The sequence below is a fragment of the Bacillus rossius genome, chromosome 8 (genome assembly GCF_032445375.1).
Source record: "Bacillus rossius redtenbacheri isolate Brsri chromosome 8, Brsri_v3, whole genome shotgun sequence".
NCBI lineage: Eukaryota > Metazoa > Arthropoda > Insecta > Phasmatodea > Bacillidae > Bacillus > Bacillus rossius.
This window is the reverse complement of record NC_086336.1, coordinates 1,192,427-1,216,660: the sequence shown is the minus strand read 5'-3', so window position 1 is coordinate 1,216,660 and position 24,234 is coordinate 1,192,427. Positions and strand designations below refer to the sequence as shown.

General features: G+C 36.6%; 1 protein-coding gene and 1 long non-coding RNA gene across 3 annotated transcripts in view; one reads left to right on the top strand and one right to left on the bottom strand.

Annotated features, from left to right (window-relative positions):
* Positions 1–17,296, top strand: part of LOC134535440 (uncharacterized) — a 31,307-nt gene extending 14,011 nt beyond the window's left edge. The window contains exons 1-3 of one of the 2 annotated variants that reach the window (XR_010075617.1): positions 6,544–6,665; positions 9,704–9,838; positions 16,877–17,296. This is a non-coding gene — a long non-coding RNA (uncharacterized LOC134535440). Of the gene's footprint in view, positions 1–6,543; positions 6,666–9,703; positions 9,839–16,876 lie in introns of those variants that run through there. The other variant, XR_010075616.1, reaches the window with a different exon arrangement.
* Positions 6,393–24,234, bottom strand: part of LOC134535439 (protein lin-9 homolog) — a 42,003-nt gene continuing 24,161 nt past the window's right edge. Inside the window, exons 7-9 of the mRNA XM_063374540.1 lie at positions 20,174–20,380; positions 8,255–8,425; positions 6,393–6,636 (exon numbers count right to left, since the gene is read on the bottom strand). Of these exons, the coding sequence (XP_063230610.1) occupies positions 6,445–6,636; positions 8,255–8,425; positions 20,174–20,380 (570 nt within the window). The 3' untranslated portion in view covers positions 6,393–6,444. The remainder of the gene's footprint in view (positions 6,637–8,254; positions 8,426–20,173; positions 20,381–24,234) is intronic.

The following is a 24,234-nucleotide window of genomic DNA, read 5'->3' as shown; positions in this document are numbered from 1 at the left end:
GTTATAATGATTTTTCTGATACAGGTAAGTTAATATTTCTGTATAAAATGTGTGATTATAGTTCTAAATATTACGATGTAATTTGTTTAGATGATATAAGCTGGGGGAAAAACTTCATATTATTCTTTACTTTTTAGATACACTGCATGTGCAGTGATTGCTACAGGATTTTTCTTTTCAAGCCGTCGGAGGGGGAAGTAACAAATTAAATTATATATATGTATATATATATGTATGTGTATATATATGTGAGTGTGTGTGTAAAAAATTAAATTTGAACATGTGTGTTTAAAAAAAAACCTACTTTTCTATTGACACAAACACCTTGACATACGGACCTAAAGTAGTATCTGTAGGCGAGGTACTATGCCCGGCAGATATCTTGGCGTCTGAGCCCCCTAGTCCTGTCTGGAGGGGAGGGGAGGGCGAAGAGGAAGCGATACCTTATTGTCAAGGTCAGCAGCCAGGTTTGTACTAGCAGAACAGAAAACATTCGGCGCGTGACTTCCTACACTATGTAAGTCTGTATCCACGCCCGTGGGGGCCCCAGGGCGGTAAGGCCTTTTGGCTAAGAGCGCTGGGTTACCAAACCAAAACTGAGAAATCCTATGAATTGTACTTGTATTACATAAGTGTAACATTGTGTAAATTGCAGTGGTTGTGCTCGAATATTTGTACTCATCTGTCAGGAAAAGTAACAAACTATTATCTAAACCTGCAACATTTTACTTTGTCCCATCAAATATACTTACGGTGTCTGCTAATTATTATGCTCACAAAAATTAATTGAAATGTTGTTAACTCAGGAACTAGCGAAAACCAGACACGATTTATTTTGGAAAACTAGGTAAAATAATTTTAAAACTATGCTTCATTGTTTTCAAAATTAATTAAAACAAAAGTCTTACAAGAAAAAGCAAACGACCAAAACATTACGCAATTGTAGCTCTCCGCGCGAAAGCTATCTCACAGTTGACGCAGGAGCCAGTCTCGCCCTTATCGTTCTCCGGTTTCCGTACCTAAAACGTTCCATTTAGCGCTGGATGTACATTTAAGTAAACATGGAGCTTGTTATGTTATATTTGCTGCTTTAACTTCATGTCAGTCGTTTAGGAAACACATGACTCACAACGTTAATGGCATTAAAAAATGCTTGTGTATGTGTGGCTTTATATTTTAATGCACCTACAATCGATTATTTATTATAAATGTAAATACAATTTGCATTGTACTTCCACTTTAGAATGCATATTATAACCTTCAAAACCTCATCTATATTATATGATTTTTTAATGTAAGTGTGAAGTTCTCTTTCCATGATAATTGATTGTATTAGTTGACGAAAAACAAAATTAAGTTAAAATTAATTACTATTGTTACTATTCTTATTACTTTCTCTAGGTACTCCCGTTTTCCCCGTTCTGTCATTTCGTCAACGCTTCATACTGATCATTTCTCCACAATAGGCCATCAGGACCTTACTTGTTAATAGCCGCCCAACACACACACACCCTAACTGCCCAAATATTTTACTCCACTATACACTGCGTAATGTAGTAAAGATATATTTCCATTGTTTATTAAATACTTAAAATACCTGTTTTTTCCTGGCGTAGTCTGTGGGTCATGTGGTCGTTCTTTGCTGACTTTACGAATCCTGACTATGGACCGTTCACTCACACCCGTGTACTTCGCTGCTCTTGTAAAGGCTCGAGCAGACATTTATTTTTCGCTTCTTCATCACAAAACTTCATCACTGTTTTTATTATTTCCCGCTCTCCGCTATGTATCACTTTACCGCGCCTCTGCGAGCTGCCACCTTCGCCTTCCATTTTCGGGTATACACTGAAGGGCGATATTTTCCTAACAGCCACTACACGGCTCTCGGCTACGTGTCGCCTGCTTACCCCCTCTTCTTTCTCCCGTCCCGCTGTCCCCGCACCCCCGCGCTGAGAGACGCCAAGATAACTGCCGGCCACAGAAGCTTCTTACACAGTAACATTCAGTCTTTATTAATATTTTGCAAATTTTTTCATAACTTCCTAGAAGGGGGGGGGGGGGGTTAGTTGTATCCAATCCTGCCTATCCTTCCACTCTGCAAATACATCTAAAAACTAAAATAAAAATAAGGAATGAAAAAACATTATGTTTACTTAAATCAAGAGCAGTACACAATACTGGATTTAATATTTACTTGTATTTAGGAGGAGCTGGGTTAGAATCCTGGATCCTTATAATTAGCCATGAGGCAATGACTGATTGTTTCCTTACGTTCCCTGATTTGAAGTGTATGAGTTTGTCTCTAATGGAAATAAATCAAGCTTTAAGCTCATTAGAAACCATGAAGGATGATGAAATGCTAATGGAGTATTGACTGAATGAATGGGTTAAGTAATGGAAGTACTCTGAGAATACCAACTGCCACGGCTATGTCCGCCATGTTTCCCAACTGTTGAAAAATCCTGTAGGTAATGACCTCGCTGGGAATCGGATTCAGATCTCTTCGGTGGGAGGTGAGTGACATGACTACTTATTTATCAAGACCTAATGTCTGTTCTAGTGACCACATTGCCATAAATGATGGTGTAATGTAAATTTGCCTTTTTCAATAGCATTATGGTCTCTGCTGTAATAAAAGGCTCTACAGAATAAACTGCATTAGTAAATAAATAAAATTTACCATATTTGACTGTTAACATACTCTAAGTTGTAGTACATATATGCTATTGTCTACGTAATGTTATTTTATGTTTGATGAAGAAAAAGCAGTAATTTTTGTAATAAGCAAAAATAACTTTATAGTGGCTATTATTGCACAGGGTTTTACATTTATGTGGTGAAGATCGATGATGGAGCACTAAATGGGAACTCAATTTGTTCAAACTCACAATTATCTTGGTAGTATTGTCATTGTGTCTTCATAACCACATTACTAGAAAATAACTTAGAAATATTTATAGACCAATGAAACATTTGTATAAATGACAAAATGTGTTAATTCAACCTATGTTTGTTAATGGGTAACATAAACAGTTCATTTCCTTTGCTTAGTATTATGTGAAAAAAGACATATATGTGTATACATTTTTAATTAGAGATTGTATGAATGTATAAAATAATATGAACAAGTGTTTAGTTACTCCTGCATCTTCAGTGTGGTTGTGCTGTTTCACTGGGTCTCAAGCAAATTACTTGTGTCCTCTCAATGTGTTTGTAAGTGAACCGTGAACCAGGTATCTTGTCGTGTTCTTTGGCAAAGTACAATTGTAAACTATTTACATATTTTAATTTCTTACACCTTTGTATCATCCAATTCATACTTCCTATCTAATATTCCCAGAGAGAGTCATTTCTGATATTTTTGTTTGAATATTCTTTCAAATGTCAGTTCCATATATGCACTCAAATTGCCTGTAGTCTTCTATAAACTTCCGCAGTTGCCCTTTGCTTTCTGCCAAAATAACGAATATTCTTTCAAATGTCAGTTCCATATATGTACTCAAATTGTCTGTAGTCTTCTATAAACTTCAGCAGTTGCCCTTTGCTTTCTGCCAAAATAACAATCTACAACTGATGTGCCCACCTAGCTTCAAACAGTCTTTACGACGGCCAGGTAGTTACGTCTGGCAACTTCCCTTCAATCTCGCGGCTGCTTGTGAATAACAGTGCTAGTCTTAGGTTAGCTAGTCTTAATGGTGTGTTTAGTGGGAGTTTCATATACAATTGAATATTATTTGCAATTCTACCAAGTATATACAGTTTACAGATTACATTTTTGTTTTATTTAGGAGATTCGTAGGTGTTTAATGCATAACTATAACTTTTAGATTTCCTGCATGTCAGTTGAAGTTGATGTGGTAAGAATGTGAAATGCAAATGAACACATTTATTCCATATAAAAGCATGTATTAAATGTTAAGTGCATATTTTAATAGAGAAGATTCATGTGTTAGGTATACTTTCTGATGTTCAAGCACGGTTAGTTCTTTAAAATGTTATTTTTATTTGTTTCATTCAGTAATTCTATCATCATGTTTTGAACATGCACTTGACATTTCAAACACTATTTATTATGGGAGAAATGCATTTGTTTGGATTCCACTCTCTCAACATTAAACCTTTAACTGATAAATGTGACAAACCTACACAACATTATTACTGAACACAATATTACCACCTGCCAGGAGCGCTGTTAGTCGGCACACCACAGAGAGCTTCTCTGACGCCAAGCCGAGGAGGATAGGAAGTATGACAGTGATCTTGCACAGGCTCGCGCTACCTAATGGTGGCAATCAGTACCATGAATTTTAAAGATGGCCAACAAGATGACTAATGCTATGGTAACTATTGATCTGGTGATTGATGTTAGTGCACTCTAGCAGATAACACCATATCAGACAAGAGAATCCAACATGGTGGTATCCTGACGTCACAATGTTAAGAGAAAAATATGCTTTTGTATTAGTAGCGGGAGTCAGCCTGCTGGTAGTCACAATGGAGGAAGGCCAAATTTTTTTTTAGATTGCAGTTCGGTTTGAACAGAGGACTCCAAATAAATGTGCATTTTATTAAAATTTTATTAAAATTGTTAAAAATTTTTTTACAATAATTTTCAATTTTTTGGTTGAAATTCAAGTTGATGATTATGACGACATCCAAGATAGCGGAATGTTCTAAAATTCAAGATGATGGCCGGGGTCAGGGTAACCTATGTCAAGGTAAATTCATCCAAGATGGCAGTGACATCACAATCTAAGATGGCGGCCAACAATCCTTACCTGCATCCTAGGCTCGGACTAGTGTCTATGTTGCCTGAAGCGAGCCATTATGGATACCGTATTTACTCGCATATAGGTCGCGGCAATGTTACCAGATTTGGTGGGGGGAAAATGAAGTGCGACCTATATGTGAAAAAAAAATTTTTTTAATTTTTTTAAAATTTTTTTGCAGTATTTTGCTTTAAAATGCGAAAAAGAAGTTTATATAGGTATAGGCAAATTTATTTACAATGTACACATACAGCGAAACCCCTTATTTATGTTACCGTTATTTACGTTTTCCCGTTATTTGCACTATATTCTTCAGGTCCCGTTTAGTACCCATTTAGTCCAATACAAAACTTTCACGCAAATTACGACTAAAAAATCGAATCCATCCCGCTATTTACGTCACGTAACAACCATAAACAACCAGAAAATACCGTGGGTACTTTAAGAGTAAATAAGATTAGCTAGTAGGCCTAAAAACACTAAAAACATCGTGAAAAACTTTAACGTTTATAGTCGGCAATGAACATTTTAAATCACAAAATATACATTTTTTATAACATGAAAAGTTGCTTTTATTTCTAAACATGTAATAATTTAAGCCTAGGCGTGTAAAAGTCAGAGTAATTATAGCAGGAGACAATCTAAAACGCACGAGGGAAAAACGTAAACTCACGAATGTAGAACGTGGCTGATTGTTAATTTCTGATACTGTATTTATGTCACAACTTAGTCGAAATACTGGTACGAGACAAACTTCACAAGATAAAATGAGCGGAGTCTTGGTAACTGTTTTATACGTATTTTATAATTTCGGAAGTATTGTACAGTTGACGCATATTTTTTAAACTAACAATTTATTTCTGGGGATCGTAATTAATTAATTATTGGTATCAAGACATCAAGATTAACGTAAACTTGAACATGTCACGGCAGCGAGAAAACTGGTGCGTATACCAATAAATTGGTATTAGAACTGGATAAAACTGGTACATGGGAGGTGGAGCTTATATTTTTTTCCGCTAAGCTCGCATCTATTGGCTGGCTGCTGAAGGAACGTCACGAGTCTGGGCGGAGCGTTGAGTGAGTTATACTGCGCATGAGCAGCTCAGTGAACAAAGAGCCAGCAGGCGCGCCGTAACAGCAGCTGATCGGGTACAATGACCTTTCTCCGCGCACGGCCCACGGCGCGGTAATGAATTACCGGTACGACCTATATGGGGGGAATCTTAAATACCAAATTCAAGACCTCAAATTATGGGTGCGACCTATCTGCGATGGCGACCTATATGCGAGTAAATACGGTACTTACCAACAGCCAGGAAATACTCGTGCTGCCAATTACAGATAGAATCTTGGACCCGCACCACAGTAAGATGTCTATATTTTGTGATGTCATTCAGCTCCTCACACCACTAACAATAGGGAGCAAAGCACGACAGATGTGTACCAAATGAACAGGCTTGGCGTAAGTCAAACACCATCCTTAAATACTATTTTAATGTTCGCACTCCAGGCCACAGCCTTGCAAGTCAGCAGGTATGGGGCCGACATGCAACAGCAACTTGAGAACCATCAGTCCATCACGTAGGACATGGCAAACCCCATCAAATCACAAGAGCAGCGTGAATGAAATGTTGTTTATTGCAGTGATAACGGTTGTTTACAGTGTGGGTGGCTAGGAGCGGTGGTTGAGGAAGGGGTGGGAACCCACGCAGTGGTCCAGGCCTTGCTGGATGTGCTGGATGTGCACCTCGACACGACTCTGGAAGCTGCACTGGTTCTCCGGCCGCAAGCAGGCCCTGATCTCGTCCAGCGAAGTCTCCAGCACCTTCATCTCGTAGGCGTTCCTGTCGCTCTCCGACAGGCTCTGCAACACACCGCCACCCCCAGCCACTGGTGGGTGCTATCCTTCCGTGCAACTACATGACACCATCAACTACAAGCAATGATTTTATCTAACTAGCCGAGAGTCAATTTCCTACAGTTGACACTACCATCTTCTGGCCGAGTGACAGTAGCACCTTCAAGGGAGTGTGACACACACGACAGGGAAGAAAGGAGCAGGTGCATCACTGGCATTGACGAGATGCGAAGCAGCGAGCATCGCGGGAGGGGAGAAACACATGCCGTGATGCTTGCTGCTTCGCATCTCGTCAGTGCATCCATCCAGAATGTGCAAGGAACAACTACACAACTAATTACACTATTATCTGTCACACAGAAACGTTTTACAAATAAATAAGAGTAGTGTGTACATGGGACTCTGGGCACAGTGTCCAAGGAGTGAAGTGGGTCAAAGAAAGACTGCCATCTTGGATTTGTGATGTCTGGCTGCCATTTTTGATAAATTTGACCTTGACCCCCGCCCACAAACTTGTGTGACCTTAACCTTGACCCCAGCTGTCATCTTGTGTGACTAACTTTGACCCCAGCCGCTATCATTAATGCTTTGTTGTCTGCCATCTTGGTTTAAATATGATGGTGACCACCATTTTGTTTTAGTCTGCTAGATGCTATCAAATTTGTTTCTGTCGTTTGTTCCTAGAGTACGCCAGTATCGCACTGTCCCTTGATTGTAAGATCAATGTTCCATTACCTACTGGTGTTGGTATGGCCCTTACAGACATTTAGTATTTAAATTTTTATACAAACTACATATAAAGCGAGGTGATTTGAAACATGGCAGGTCAGACCTTTAGCATGAGAAAGTGACACCTTTGAACACACAGCCTGCACCGGTAGCTAGGGCAAAAGACACCGGGATTTGAACAGCGTGCCTTATTGCAGAGTGCTAGGCCTGATAGGCCTGACCTCCTAGGAGTAGGCTCAGTTCCCCTCCTGCGCATGCGCGTGGTGTGATAGCTCTGCTCAGAGGCGACAGCAACTTCCAATTCTTATCTGCGTCGGGCTCTTGCAGGGATGGCATGTGCCTTGACATAGAGTCTGGCAAAAGAATTCAAAATACAGTAGACTCCTGATTATCCTGTGTAATGACTGGCAATGGGTCCATGGATAACCGAAAAAGACTGTTAAAGCAACGGAAAAAAAAAATAAAAATATCCATACAATCTAGAAAAAACTTGTACCACTGCCCCTCAAAGTAACCTCTGATTCATTGTAGTAAACACAGCACTACTTTAAACAATGCTAGTAAAATACTTTTTTCCTTCCTAAAAGAGGATTTCAATCTAAATAATTTGTTTTCCAAACAGGTAAATGTGCTTGCTGACAACCATTTTAATCACAAACACTACTCCTGTTACAATTAATTTACAGCACTAATATGTATCTTATTTAAAAGGTGCCTTAACTCAGCTTTTAGTTCAACCACTGCACCATACATTTTTCATGAATGGTACATTTTTAAATGCTCGAAAAAAATATAATAGTACTGCTGTTTCTTTGAGCAAAATCAATAAACATTGGCTTCTAATTACCACCGCCAGCAGAGGTGGCCGAAGCCAGGGGGGAGGGAGTGAGATCACCTTGATCTGCATGAGGAGCGAGGTGAGCTGCGTGATGAGACACAGGACGTGGGAGCTCCTGACGAGGCCGGCGTGGTTGTGCTTCTGCACCAGGTCGCGCGCCTCCTCGCGGGAGCGGTCGCGCAGGTACGTGGGCGTGAGCATGGCCACCAGGCTGGGCTCCACCGCCACCTTGTCAGACACGCACTTACTACACTCACACTCTCCAACTGTGGCTGCTCCAGATACCTTTTCAAATGCACACACACTTGCTCATACAACCTTTTATACAAATGTTGACTATATATAATAGTATTATGCATTTTTCTTGATGGGAAAATAAATATAAAGAAATAAAGCCTTTTTTTTTAAATACTGTAATTATAAGCGCTCCTTGCTGAGGTGGCATTTGGTTGATGGTGTACAAACAGGGAAAAGTTATTGGCAGTTATTTTGAGTACATATTTTGAAATTCAAGTCAGCTTGCAGAGAGGTTTGGTTGGCTGTTTATGTCCAACTGTGGTGAGACTACCCCCCCCCCCCCCCCCCCCCAACTTTTCTTGTTAGCTAGAGGCAAATAAGTACATATATATGAGATGAAAATGGTTAAAACCTTGTTGGAAGTTTAAAGCAACTATTACTCTTAGGAGAAAAATTTGGTATTTGCAGTAGAGAAATTACCATCAGATGAACATTCTGGAGGGATAAATCTCTGTGAGAAATATTATTCCTTAAGTCATTATATTTCTGAATACTACCTTTATGAATTTGTTTACTTATACTATTTTTTTTTCTTTTCACCTTAGTAATATTAGGTATCTTTGCTTCTTTAATATAATATTGACTACCAATAGAAATTGATCTTATTATTTCTCCAAATATTATATTTCTTTGATTATGAATTTATTAACCATGCCATTCTCATGGAGAATTAATTTTATACAATTAAGTGGAGATCATGCCTTTTTCTTCTTTTTTTTAATGTTAAATCATGTGTGAATATAATTTTGAACGTATTTTAAGAATTATGTAATATTTTTAACAAAGATACTAATTTGCTGTTGATGATTGAGATAGCCAGGAACAACAGTTTGGATTGTTAATTGATGGCCAGTTGATGAACGGGACAGTCATGTTTTATTTAAATCCCAACATTTGGAAGAAGTTCCAAGTTGATAATATAGAATATTCCATTGGCTATTATAGACAAACATTGATAAGTTTTTTTGCAAAGAAAAAGACAGTCATTGTATGGAAACCCCGTACATTACATATAGACTAATTTAAATCACAACGAACTTGTTTCATGACAGAATATTCAGATACTAACCAAGATTTGAATTCAAAAATAATGATTTATAAATCAACTGATAATTCGCAAAAGTTTTTCGAATATTGGTTTTGCCTGAAGAACTCAAATAGTGGCAATTATTAGACATTCACAGCTGTAATTGTTACATTTGTGTGTAGACTACTACACCATGAATTCAAGACAGCAAGAGTTATCCATTGTATAGTGACGATACTTCAAAGTAGCAGATACAGAGATATAATCAGCAGTATTGAAACCAAGAGGGACTTAAATGATGGCGTAATATATGACTGGTATGTAAAACTCATCTGCAACTGTATGTACCATTAAAGGATATATTTTTGATAACTGCTTGAAGTGCAACTGGTTGAGTTTAATTGTAATTTCAATTTGAGATTGTACTTGTAAATAATTTAATTTTTTTTTTGTTTTTATGATAACTGAGATGAATTTCTCTATTTTATGCTTTCACTTGGCAAGTAAATTTTGTGTTAAAGTTACATTTATCTTTGATTCAATTACTATCGCAAGTACAACTGAAGTTTTAGAATTTTTTCATGTTTTGCTCATTTAGAAATGATTATAATATATAGTGTTAACTATTATAACATTCTGGCAAGATTATTGTTTCATGCAATATAACCAATTGAACACTATTTTGGGTTTAAAGGTATAAACCGTATTCTCTGAATACGGCTGACTTTCTGTGTTTTGTGGTAATTTATACGTTCAGACATTTCAATGTTCAAAATAAAACATTGGTAATATTCAACAGCCTTTAACTTTTAATAATTGAAGTTCACTTCTATTGTAGTCAATTGTGCTAACAGAAGTGGAATAGTTAATGGGAAACTATGTATATTTAAATTAACCATTTCAAAAGTATTTATTTCATAAACAATATAACTACGTATGTATTTTATTTACATTTTATATTGAACCCTACAAGATGACCTTTAGTAAGATAACAGTATCCATACAGCAAATGTTAATACAATCTTTATCTTTAAATAAAGAAATATCTCACACCTTTTACTGGCAGTCTATTGTATTTTTACCGGGAAAGATTTAGCTGTTAAGATTTACTTGGCACATTTATACACTTCATTCATCCCCTTATGTTCGTGAAAGCGACTACAGTAGAACCCTGTTATAATGTTCCTGCATAGGTATAATGTTTTCCAGCTTATAATGTCATATTTTTAAAGTCCCAATATTTCCCCCATAAGGACAATGTACAGTAAACTCTCGCCAGTCCGTGGCCCGAGAATCCGAAGTTCTCAGAAATCCGGGGTATTTCCGAAGTGACATGATCGTTACTGTTTAGATGTATGTATCACTATTCTCAGTGGATGATAAGAGCGACGCTCACTGATATTTATAGCGCGGTAAAAGGCTCTGAACTGGCGCGCAGTCATCTCGTTCCCGTCAGATAACTGTGAAATTTGAGCGGTGACCGTAACATTATATGGCGGGAAAATAAAGATAAAGGTGTAATGCCTTTTCCTCTGGTGCTTTCAAGAAATTTTTTAACGGTTTTTTACACCTAAAACTTCAAAACCATGCCTTTTAGCCATTTTAACTCCTCTTAATCCGATATAAAAAAAACAGTTGGGCATTAGCAAATTCTTAAATGCTTTTCGTAAACAGACTCCAGTCGGATATTTAGAGTAGGTTGGAAATCGCGTAGGTTTTCCTGAAGCTCTGGGCACCGTGTGTCAGTGTGTGAAACATGTTGCCAGTGACAAGTTTCCTAGCTGTGCGCGGCACACGACTGTAGTTGTCATGCGTCACACGCCGGGAATGATGGCCGGAGGGAAGGTGAGTATAGTTCATTTGCGGTAAAAATAAATACTCTAACCGCCCTGCTAAATTTTTCCATTAAAGAAATTTTGAAGTTTCAGAGATTTTCCAGCAGAAATAATGTTCTGTAACTAACAAACAAATTGTATCAAAAAATTAACGGTAAATGGCTGCCGTGGGGGGCCTTAAAAAAATGTTCATTTTACCGGGAATGGACTATACAACCTGGCTTTCGTCGCATGCAGTGTGGAGTAGGGGAGGAAGGATGTTGACAGTTTCACACGCAGAAAATGGCTAGAGGGCTGGAGAGAGGGAGAGAGATGGTTTGTTGTCTGGGAGGGAGAGGTAAGCCGTATGACGTCATGCATCCGCTGCCTTTGCAGCCGCCAGCCTGTCTAGACGAGATTCTCGCACTCCCACTTACGTCGCACAAGCTACTGCTGCCGTGTTTTTAAACGGACTGTCCAATTTTTTTTCTCTTCTTATACGAACATTAATAAGTGCACTATAAACCAACACAAAATATATGCTGCATGTTAAATAATAGCTTTGTATAAGCTTTTATTGTGAGTTTTACCATTTTTTCCCCGATTATTTTTGTTTTGTGCCAAAATTTCAGATTTTTTGATGGTTCTAGTGTACAATTAACAAATGATTTTTTTTTATTTCTCCCGTTTCTCTTTAGTTTAACTGGATTGGCCGTGTGTCTGTGAGGGAGTGGCCTTGAGTCTCTTGCCAGCTACGTATCGCTTCTCTCAACCGCCCCTCCTAAATTCACTTCCCCTTATCAAGGGGCTTTCCGTTTCAGCGCACGCCACATTGCTACGCCTAGCTCTTTCACATCAAAGTGCGACTTCGGGTGCCATTAATTTAATTTAAGATGACTTTAAATTACTTTTTACACAATTTACTACCAACTTGAACAAATGGGTGTGTTAAATTTAATCAGGCCAGGCTGTAAATTTTCAGGAAAAAAAATTTCTCGGGTGCTTCATTTACTGTGAATGGACTATACTGGTATTGCTTACGTACCATTCTGTTAACTTCTCAAGTGTCTTGTTTATTATGACGTCCTGTGGTAGTATTACATGTTCATTGACTACCATCTTATCTTTTAGAATATTTTTTTGTATTTTAATGAAAATTTTTCAAAAATCCGAAGTTTTCAAAAATCCGAAGGTCATAAATCCCCGACACCCACGGATTTGCGAGAGTTTACTGTATTTATTTCCTGCATATAACGTTCATAAATAGTGTAATTTCCTGCTTATAATGTTTGCTTTCTAACAGTCAATAAATGGGGAAAAAATAGTGATGGGTCGAGACTCGAAAAATCGAGCGAGTCGAGTCGAGCCGGCGAAACTAAACTCGACTCGAAAACCGAGTTGATTAAGATCGTGTCCTCGAGTCTCGTCAAAGTTTAGTTTTTGGCTCGACCATAATGTTGCACAATTTCCAATAGTGAAGGTAGGTACTTATCCGAAACCATGCACTTTAAAATAAAATAAAATGTATTATTTAGGCCTACCTAGTGGAAAACCTCTGATCCAACACTGAAAACCTTGAAAACGAAGTCGGAAGATTATTTATTTTCGATCGTGTGTAACCGCAAACAGTGTATCCCATCCTTCAATATGCACTTAAGATTTATAACTGCAACAAAATACCTTTATTTAACTATAACGGAATTTAAAAAATGTTCTCTAGATTCAGTCATGAACAAGACCACGTTAATATTTGGGCAGCTTTGGAAGTAAATAATATTTACTACTAAACACTAGATAGCCGCCATTTTAACTCCGGGCCAATGGCCTACGTAAGTCATCATACAGCCAGGGAATGTTGCCACTTTGGCAAATTGATATCAACAATAATTGAAATCTCCAACCAGTTTTCCATGGCCCAACGGAAAATTGAGGCTGCTGAAGTTTATGTTTACACTTGAGTTTGCGTCGCCGGCGTCGTATTAATCATAAACGGTTTAGTATTAAGGTGGGTCTACACTGTATAACAAAACAAGTTATAAAAAGTTATATTAAAAAGTTATACAACATGTTACAAAATGAAAAGAATGAAAATTATATTACAAGTTATACAACAAAGTTATATAACTTGTTATGAAAACATGAAGAAAAATGTTATATAACACCATGTTTTATAACAAAATAAGTGTTATAAAACAAGTTATATGTTTCCCATGCAGTGTCGGTAAAGATCAAAGGAAGTTAAATAACTTGTTGTATAACATGTTGGCCGTTTGTCCACACTGGTATGCATGTTTGAAAACATGTAACATGTTATGAAACAAGTTGTATTACTTGTTATATAACTTATTATTTAACTTGTTATGTAACATGTTATGAAACAAGTTGTGTAACTTGTTATATAACATGTTACAAATATAACATGTTTTTGTTATATAGTGTAGACCCACCTTTAGTGGAATAGATATGTTTGTACGGCCTGGGACGTCAAAAAGTGACGAATAGAAATCAAAAGCAGAGATTTGGGAATTTTTTGAAAAGTTGATCATCAGACAGCTAAATGCAAGTGCTGCAAAAAATACAAGACTCAGTCATCATCAAATTCACGTCTGATTCGTCACTTGGATGTGCATTTTCACTTAAAGCGTCAGTATGAAGATTAAAAAAAAATACAAAAATCAAAATGTGTAGGGAAACCTTCAATAATTCAAAGCTTTCATATTTAATTACATTATTATATTGAGAAATATTTAACTTATATTTATTTCGCTCATCATTCTGCAACTTGAACCTCGCTAAGTTTGACTCATCTCAACAAATTTCCATGAGTTCGGCTCGAGTTCGACTCGAGCTCGACTCAAAGATAAATTTCTTTGTTTAACTCGAACTCGACTCGATGCTGAAATAGGGTGACTCGACCCATCACTAGGAAAAAATGTTTTAAAACCAAATTATTCCAACACTTACGATAAAAAGTTTCCTTTATGTATGTTTATGCTTACAATCACTGCCATACAATACATGAAATTTGTTAAAATACAATTTTATGCAATATACTGAAGGTACACAATGTTCATAGTTACGTGTCAGTTGGCACCCTTAGTCAACTCTTCTCTTCCTTGCCATTCCAGTGGGTATTCAGATGCACGTACATAGTCCTACGATATTAATTTGCCAACCATTGAGCGAGGGCATAACTAACATTGCTTACAATTTTTTTTTTTTTCATTCGTACGTAGGAATCCCAAAATTAAACATTTTCAGATGGCGAAGCAGTAGACGTTCTCACTCTTAATGTTGTCATCATGAATCGTGACACAATTTTACAAAAAATTTGGCAGTGTATCTTTAAAGACAAACAAAATTTAACCAGGGAACAAGACAAAATTGAAAAATTGTTGACTTTGTTCAGAAAATTCATGTATCAAGTATACTATCTTTGGTTTTAACATAAAGTTGTATACATAGCTTGGTGAGTCCATTGGTACAAAGCTCGAACATTATTAAGTGCTAAATTGAGATTTCCTGCTTATAATGTTTTTTTCTTGTGCTCCCTTGAAAAACATTATAACAGGGTTCTACTGTATATACAAGTTAATGCCGCCAAAAGCTGTCATATTTTGGAAAACTTCCGATGGTGAGCATGGCAAAAACACCACATGCATTAGATTTCAGCCACAAATACATTGGTGTGTGTGCGTATGTTTTCTTACAATACACTTTTTCGTACTAATTGACCCACAAAGATTAACATAGTTGAAGAGACTGCAACCGTGACAAAAGGTAAATCTTAGAGATGGGTCGAGTCTTGGTTTATGGAGTCGAGCCGAGCCGAGTTGGGTCAGATTGACTCGACTCGAAAACCGAGTCACATATTTTATCAAGTTCGAGACTCGAAACACGTTTCGACCTTCAAACAAAACAAATCCCGTGCAAACCTAAACTTGCCCTCTACCGTGCTACGGTGCTATAATAGGTACAAGTGCAACCAAACCTAGGCCTACATTTATGAACGTGATTTTGTCGATAGTGGCGACAGTTTATAGAACAAAATTGTCACATGACCATTTTATATACAAAAAAAACTTGGAAAACAGCGTGTACTGTTTTCATTTTGTTTTACATCCTGTGTTTACTTCAAATACGGTACCGCATTTGTTTACAAGATACGTCAATGGATTTTCACTGAAGAAAAATTTATACCAAAACGCACATGTATTAATAATCATCACGTTTATCGTGCCCAGTTTATAATAACTCGTATAAACAAGAGATTTCCGTAACCTAAAAATAAAAACACTCAATAATTATATTATAATATTTAGTAAATAACATCCAAGCCGTGAAGCGTGAAAATGGCTGCGTGTTAGGCCAGCCAGCCTTGCATTTTGGAACTAAATTTAGCTGTGCTCCGCTACGCAGCGCTGCGTGTCAATAACGTTTAGGATAAAATTACTTTATTTTTGTTTGAATAAAATATAATAATAACAACGCCCATGCATTTTATTTGGCGATCAGTTACTGATCGCCAAATAAAATGCATGAAATATTTATTTAACATATTGATATTCTTGTAGTTGTAACAGTTCCGAGCGAATAATCTTGCTGCGGAAAGTGTATTTACCTTGAGAAGTTACGTAACGCGACGTTTGCAACACTGACTAGTGAGAAGCCAAAAATGGCATACGAATTTCGGCAAAAGTAAATACTGATACAAATATTAAGTGGATTTTACATGGAGAAAATATCAGAACACAGTAGACCACATAAGCTTTGTTAATATATATAAATAACATAATGATTTGCTAATTAAACATTTAAAATATTTAAATAACATAATTATTTGCTAATTAATCATTTAAAATATTTAAATAATGCAAATGAATCTTGGATACACAATTCTTATATCAGTGGATGTGTAGTAATATTTTATTTATCATATTTGATGCAAAAATATGTAAAATTATGAAACTCGAACTGACTCGACCTCTTCAAAAATTTTGTTGCTCGAACTCAACTCGAAATATAAATTGCTAAACTCGACTCGGCTCGGCTCGACTCGACGCCAAAAAACCTCAACTCGTCCATCTCTAGCTAAATTTGGATCCTGATTAACCAGTCCCTCCATATTTAACGCATGTACATTAGACTTCATCATGTTAAATATGTGTCCCTAGTGTGCATGCACTAGCTTTGTGTCTGATGCACTCAGTGGCATTTTTAAATAGTAACAGAAAATGGTGGATTTTAATGTCAGTGTAATTAAAATTAAGTTAGCTAAATAGCAACAGAAAAATCATAACCAGTTAAAAAGACTACATATTGCATTACAACTTATCAATCAGCAATATCTATTTAAATGTCAGTTGCCCCGTCTCTTTATGAAGGTGGACACAGCCGCAGCATGGCTACATCTCACGAGCTGTACACAGTGTTGTAGCCCTGTAGCCGTGCTCCAAAGAGCAGTTGAGTTGCTGTCACCACTGATCTGTATTGCTGAAGTATGCAACATACATGTACCTATTGTATGTGGATGGTTTTCAGATTTACCGAAGTCATATCTCATGGAAAGCGAGTAGCACACAAAGAAACAGGCCAGGGGAATTTGTCTGATGTGTTTCCAGAAGCTATGGAAAATGATCACTTCAGTGAGAGCCTTACCGCTGCGCCATTGTTCCGACAGTGACGTACCGGCCAACTGAACAACTGGGGTCAACAATCATGAATTGGATATATGAATGAATGTACACACATCAAGAATAATAAATGAAGTATCATCACTCCAAAAACACAGTACACTAATGGAGAAGAAAGAAGAAGAAGAAGAAGAAAAGTCCTGATATGTTATGTATGAAATCCCACAAATTTAAGCATAAATCTACATTCATATGTTAAGATAATAAAAGAATTTGCAGAAAGGTATTCAGATCCCTTCTTGTTTTCTTTCAAATAAAATATTACAAATCTGAGCATTGGCTGATTGATTTTGATTGATTGACTGTTACACTAGTGATATAAGACTGCTATGACATGTCTGGCATATATGGTGGCCCACAGTAATCGATGGTACTTTTTTCAAGTCATTCTTGGAAAGTAATATGCAAATTTGCTGTTGAATGCTAGAATTTCTTTGTAATTCATACAAATTAATTTTTTGCTACTAGTACCATTCACTGGTAGAAAGTTCTTTAAATTACACCATCAAACAAACCAATGCAGTGTGAAATGTTCAATTAATACGCAATAGTCAGAAAGAGCTGATAATACATAACAAAAATTTCGAATGTTAAAATTTACTTATCTTTTTTTTTGTGATGCTAAAAATCACTAGCTAAAACATAGAGCAAATCAATAATGAATTATTTATAATTACGTAAAAGCTATCAGGCATTTATTTTTTGTATAAATTTGTGCCTTGGAAAAATTTAAAAAAGAAATTTTTGGCTTTGCCATAGGCTTAAATCTGAAGTACATATAATTACAATTTTGGTGTCCATCAACAGACAGTATTCTAGACAAACAATCATCACCATCTTGTTCATAATAGCAATTGAATCCAAAAATATTCAATTAATTTGCACACTCTGTTTAGTAAATTCAGGTTTCTTCTATCAATGCACAATTAGTAGAGACACGGAAATTTCGCGAATCGCGATATCGCGAAATAACACCGCAATTTACCTTAATTCGCGACAAAACACCGAAATCGCACAGCATCGAGAAATAAAACTGATAATAATGAATTAGACCACCCATGCAAGACATCGCGAAAAACAAGTAAACACGACGTTGACGGCACATCGCCATTTTTCTAAGTTTCAACATGGCCGCTTTGTAGTAATGAAAGTAAATAATGATTTACAGTATTCCCGTCACGTAATCATTACAATTTGAAACGAAAGCAGTAATTGCAATCATAAACTAATTAAAAAGAGAAAAATGTACCTGAGCATCAACACAAAGTTAATAAAAAATACCGGCGATGTTTTCAACACAATATAGCTGCCATGATTTTCAACCCGCTGTATTTACACATTAATCTTGTAGAGAAATATAAAATTTTAATTCTTCCTTTCATGTTGAACAGTTAACAACCTCTTGCTTTCAACTACGTTTGACTGGCTTGGCAACCTACTCGTTAGAGCTGTAGGTGTAGCAAACCGTATGTATTCGGTACTGACTGAGTAACGGGTGCGCCATCTAGTATCGAGTAACGAAACGTTACACACGGCTGGATTTCGTTACTCGCATTTTTCGTATGTTTTATGCATGCGCGCGCATATTCGATGAATTTACGTTACAAAGAACGATGTTTGTTTATTAAGTATAATATGGAAATTTGTCGTCCAAGTTTTTTACTGTTTATAAGAAAGTATTTTTTACAAATTAGAAATATGTATGTTTTTGTTATTTATTATCGCGTATTTTCACGTTTTTTGTTGTTTTTATCTTAAAAGAGATAATATAATAAAACCGCTCTAATGAGATTTAATTGTTTCTTGGTTAACAAAAACTGTTAATTATCAAATATTGTTAATTGTTTATATTCTATTTATTATTATTTACGTGACGTCATACTGTACGCGTACGCAATACGACTCGATTCGTTGCTGCAACATAACATTGCATGTTATGCGGTATCAGAAGTAACGAGTAACGTAGCGACACGATAGTAACGAGTACTAATTGTTATAGTAACGAATACATACGGGTACACTTTTTTTCGTTACTTTTACACCTCTACTACTCGTAAACATGAACACATGGCACTACGCCGATTGATAAGCAAAATCAGTGACCTTTAACTGCCGTAACTACACTTCTCAGCAAATGCAATACGACCGCAGAGCAAGTGAATACGGCGTCAACGGGACAAAGAACAGCAGCAAGAAATATTAAAAGAATACTAAGTTGAGACATGCCGTGCCGAGGCAGCGCGCTAGGCGACACCGGGCCGTGCCGAGGCAGCGCGCTAGGCGACACCGGGCCGTGCCGAGGCAGCGCGCTAGGCGACACCGGGCCGTGCCGAGGCAGCGCGCTAGGCGACACCGGGCCGTGCCGAGGCAGCGCGCTAGGCGGCACCGGGCCGTGCCGAGCTGTTTCAAGCCTACAATTTTTATTTGCCAATAGTGTTGACTTTAGAGTGCAGTATACGAGTATACGCCGTGCCACTATTATTTAGCCAAGCAAAACTTGTAGGTCATAAAACCATTCTCAAAAGTTAAAGTAAACATGAAAAACCAAAACAGCGAAATAAAACCGAAATTTGATTTTTTCAAAACGAAATTTAAGGAAAAATAAAACCATTTTTACGGGACTCTAACAATTAGTAATAAATAATAAACAATAAAAAATTAGTTTCAATACAGATGGTTTGCTCTTTAAAGTATCTACATACTAATATTGTACATTCAACAAGTTTGCCACAATGTTGTCTAAGCATTTGACAGGTAGCGTAATATACTGGAAAATATTAACTTATAATACGCTTGGCAGATACCTGCTAACAGTTTGCAAGGTAATGTTCAAAAAAATTGTTTTACAGGTATTTAATTCATTTCAATTTAATTTATACAACTAAAATTATTAAAGTATTTACAAAGTTTTTAAAAACTGATCTTGTCACAAGGCCTGGCTTATGTATTTGTAGTGGACAGCCCCGATGTATCTTACTGGAAAAAGGTTGAATTTCTAGTATTTATTGTGTTTGTGTAATGTTGGCATTTGTAGAATTTTGTGAATACAAGTGTCTGTCATTTTTTTAACGTCATTGCGGGACGTGATGCAGCCATCGAGAAAAAATGTAAAGAAAAATGTAAGAGTAGTAAGTGATAAGCTAACCTCCAGACAGCAGTTCTGGCAACTTGACAAGTACATTTGCAGGTCTCTGTTGAGCCACTCCAGCTCGATGATGCAGCCCGCATAGCGTCGCTGGAACTCCTCGCAGATGGGGACTCCGAACGACTTCTTCTTCTCCGCCTCAGAGTTCATCTCCTTCAAACACTTTATCTTCTCCCGCTTGATGTTCAATATCTTGGCCAGCCTCACCTGGGCAACACAAGCCAAACAACCTTCTCTCAAATGTAACTGCAGGCTGAGTGAAACAAGCGACACCCGCAATGGAGGCAGGCCGCCAATCTTGCACATTCCACGTTTACAAACAACAAAACTTACATTTTTCAAACAATGTGCTAGATGGTGAAACTGCACAAATAAAGTTAAATACTTACTAACTACAGTGAAACCTTGTAAAGACAAACAAGGTTTGTAATAACCATACTTCCTTATGTTGCAATTGCAAATACATAATTTGAACATTACCTCGAAACACACAAAAAAATCCATATTTCATTAGTGATTTTGAAAACATTTCAACAGTTGTACATATATAGTAATATAGTATATAGTTGCGAGACAATATGACTAAATAAAAAAAATACAACAGGTGTACATGTTTCAAGCATTAAGATATAAAATGCCTAAAATGTACATTCTTACAGAATTATGTATTCAAACATGCATAAGAGCATTCTCTTATAGTTTGCCTACATAAAAGTTAGCAAACACAAAATTATTTACAATCCTGAATGGCTAATTACTGTAACTTATTATATATCTAGTAGATCAATGAGATGATTTAGGTAAAAAAATGAAATAATTTTCGTTTGCATCTAATTTTTTTAACAGACTATGGACAAAGCCACACAGTTGGTCTACGGCTTTGCTTCGTTGTGTTCAGAGCTAGCACAGCTTCAGTTCTTTTGGGCGACTGAAGTGTTAGTGGCGTGGGTCATCCACTTGCACGGTCGACACCAGACTGTCACTAGCGCCACAGAGACTGCCGCCGGGAGCAGTGGAACAATGCTGGGGACGCTGCTACCAGGATCGGTGGCTACTGCACAGTTACTGTGATTCAGGAGAATGAGATTCACATCTGTCAAGGAGGAAAAGAATCTCTCTGTTCCTGACAGCCATTTTTCTATCCAACCGCAACAACCAATCCTGAAATATTTTAGAGGCCACTCATGCATGGGAAATTTGTTACTCCCTTAAAGCAGCATGGTTTCAAACTCTTTCCTAAGATGAAGGTTGAATTATGTCGCTACCAATGGATCTGCCACCAAGGCATGACACGGCTCCCCCTGTTAGGCCATGCTAAGGTCTGGTTACGTTGTAAATGTCTCTAGGAATACACTGGTTTATGGTACTTTGCACTATTTCTAGCCACTCGTCAACTTTCTAGTTATCTGCATCTACATATTCACCACACATACTAAAAACCAAATTGTGTCTTTGCATGAACCTTGCAACCACCCATTACTACATTTGAAATCATCAACCACACTTTTTAATGCCAACAAATTAGCTTTTTCTTTCATGATAGGCCCAGACAGGTGCAAAGTTTTGGACTACGAATGATTAAACCATTCTAGCAATTCCTCTTGTTTTTCATCATATTCAGCCCCATAGCTACGTTTTAAATAATTTCTTTCTCGTTTGTTTTCCATTTTGGTTGTGTTTGCAACGTCCACCCGGTTAGCTGTCTTCCCTCTGCCATCACCTTCGGCCGAACACACCTTTATTTTATGTCTGTATTTATCTGCAAGCTTCAATTACCGGTCTATAACGTTTAGTACTGTTTTAGTGAGAGAAAGGATGAGAGACAGGAGAACGACTCGACGGCGCATAGTTTCCAGACTTTTTCCCCACCTCCCTGTGGGGCTGTAGACAGTTGCATCAACTTGCCAGTTCTCTGCTCGATGTGGACTAGATAGGTCGCATTTGGCAGTGGCTCACGCCGATAAATGATTATGTACCAAGTGACGAACTTAATGGCCGTGGTCCACGCTGCACATATTAACCTTTTATTTCAGTCATTCTCAACTAAAATTTTACAACAGTCGTGGTGATTAGCCCACAATGGAGTTTGAATGCGGTTTTAGTCGCCATTCCAAGGACACGTTCATCCTTGATTTGTAGTGTGGACAACAAATGAACGCAGAACTTACTTAAGAAATGTGATTGTTGTAAGTATTAAGAACTTTTTTTCGGCACAAACAAAATTAATAAACATTCCCTTTACGAACAGGAAAAATTCTACCAAAATTCTTTTTCAATAGACAGCCCAACTAAATGTATGCTTAATGTCAAATTTTAAAAAATATTTAAAATTTTCATAGAACATTTTTAAAATATATACCTAAGTCTGTGTGTTTTTGTTAACGTTCAAGTTAAGTTTTCATTTAGCCTAGCCAATCTGAGTTGTAATACTGTTTTTTTATAACAAGGATTCTGGATTAACCAACATCGTAATACCAAGGCTTCGTCGTAGACAGGTCATGTACGTAATTTCAATAAATAACAAATATAAAAATTTAATTATAATTTCTGAAGAACTGGAAATATAATTGTTCTGAACTACATAACAAATACAAAATGATTACATATGGGTTAATTTTCTCTATTGACTATATTCACCTACAACTTACACATATATTACTAAAAAAAATAGAAAATATTGACATTGTTACGAATGAACTAAAAGTTTTTTTGGAAAGTGATACAGTTTTTTTAATTCATGAATATTAAGTTTCTATAACTTATTTAATATTAATACTGATCAGATCATAAATAGGACAGTGCCGATTGGTGCTGGTCCCAAAGTGTTTTCAAGCCACAAAAAAATGGCAGTACTTGGATAGAGAAGATTCCCCCCCCCCCCCAAACACACCTTTTCCACCTCTTTCCAAAGGCACATTTTCCACCATTACCCGACCTTATGGATAGGAAACACTCCAAATCAAAAACATGGATTTTATCCCCCCCCGGCAAATTCCCACCCAGCCCGACCTCATTAATGCACAATAAGCATGGTTATTACACATAGCTCGATATTAATGGTTTTTTGACCCTCTGATCTCCCACCCACTCCCCCCAAACTCTAAGGTCTTCAGTTTTTAAAATATTTTATTGTCAGAGGTTCTTTATATGTATGTATGCAAAATTTCAACACATTAGTACATCGACAAGCGGGTAAAAATTTAATGGAAAGATTTTATTACATAGTCCTTTCAGACAGACAGACAGACATACATACATACTTACAAGTCAAGCCAATAAAAGCATGGTAAAAAACATCAATTAAAGCCGGAATTAGTAACTCTACATCGCTCAAAAATGTATTAAAAACAATATACAAAAAAAGAAGAATTTTTTTGTAATTCACTCTGAACCTTCCGTGCAAGAAAATGAGATTACCGATTTACATCACAAATGAACTGAATCTTTCACAAGTGTCTTTAGGAATATAACTTCTGAAAATGATGTCAGCTACTTCAGGATGATATTTCTGAAATCTCTAATTAATGTAACATTAATTTGGGCACTTTTAATAAAGATAAAACCTTAATTATATAATTTCAAAGAAAATTTTTTCCTATAAGATACCATTATAAGCTTGATTAATACTATAAATATAGAAGAAACTTTATGCACTAAGGAACTAGGCATTACACTTGACTAAATTATATTTACATCAACATAGCTCACACAGAACCCTAGCTTTGATTAAATACATTACTTACCTTGCATTAGAAAATGATTCATTAAGTCATTACTTACACTTTACTTTTCATTAATTAGAACCAAACTAGAATGTGGTTCCGTAATTTAGAATAACATTAACTCTTCTGACTGTAACAAACTTGAAAATTAACAAACTAATATTCTTAAAATTATGTCTTAAAAAAGGCTTTTGATTTATAATTTTAAGAATTTTAATTTGATTATTTTCAAGTTTGTTACTATTGGAAGTGTTGATGTTTTCCAAATTACAGAACCACATTCTAGTTTGGTTCTAATTAATGAAAAGTCAAATGTCAGTAATGAGTTATTTTCTGATG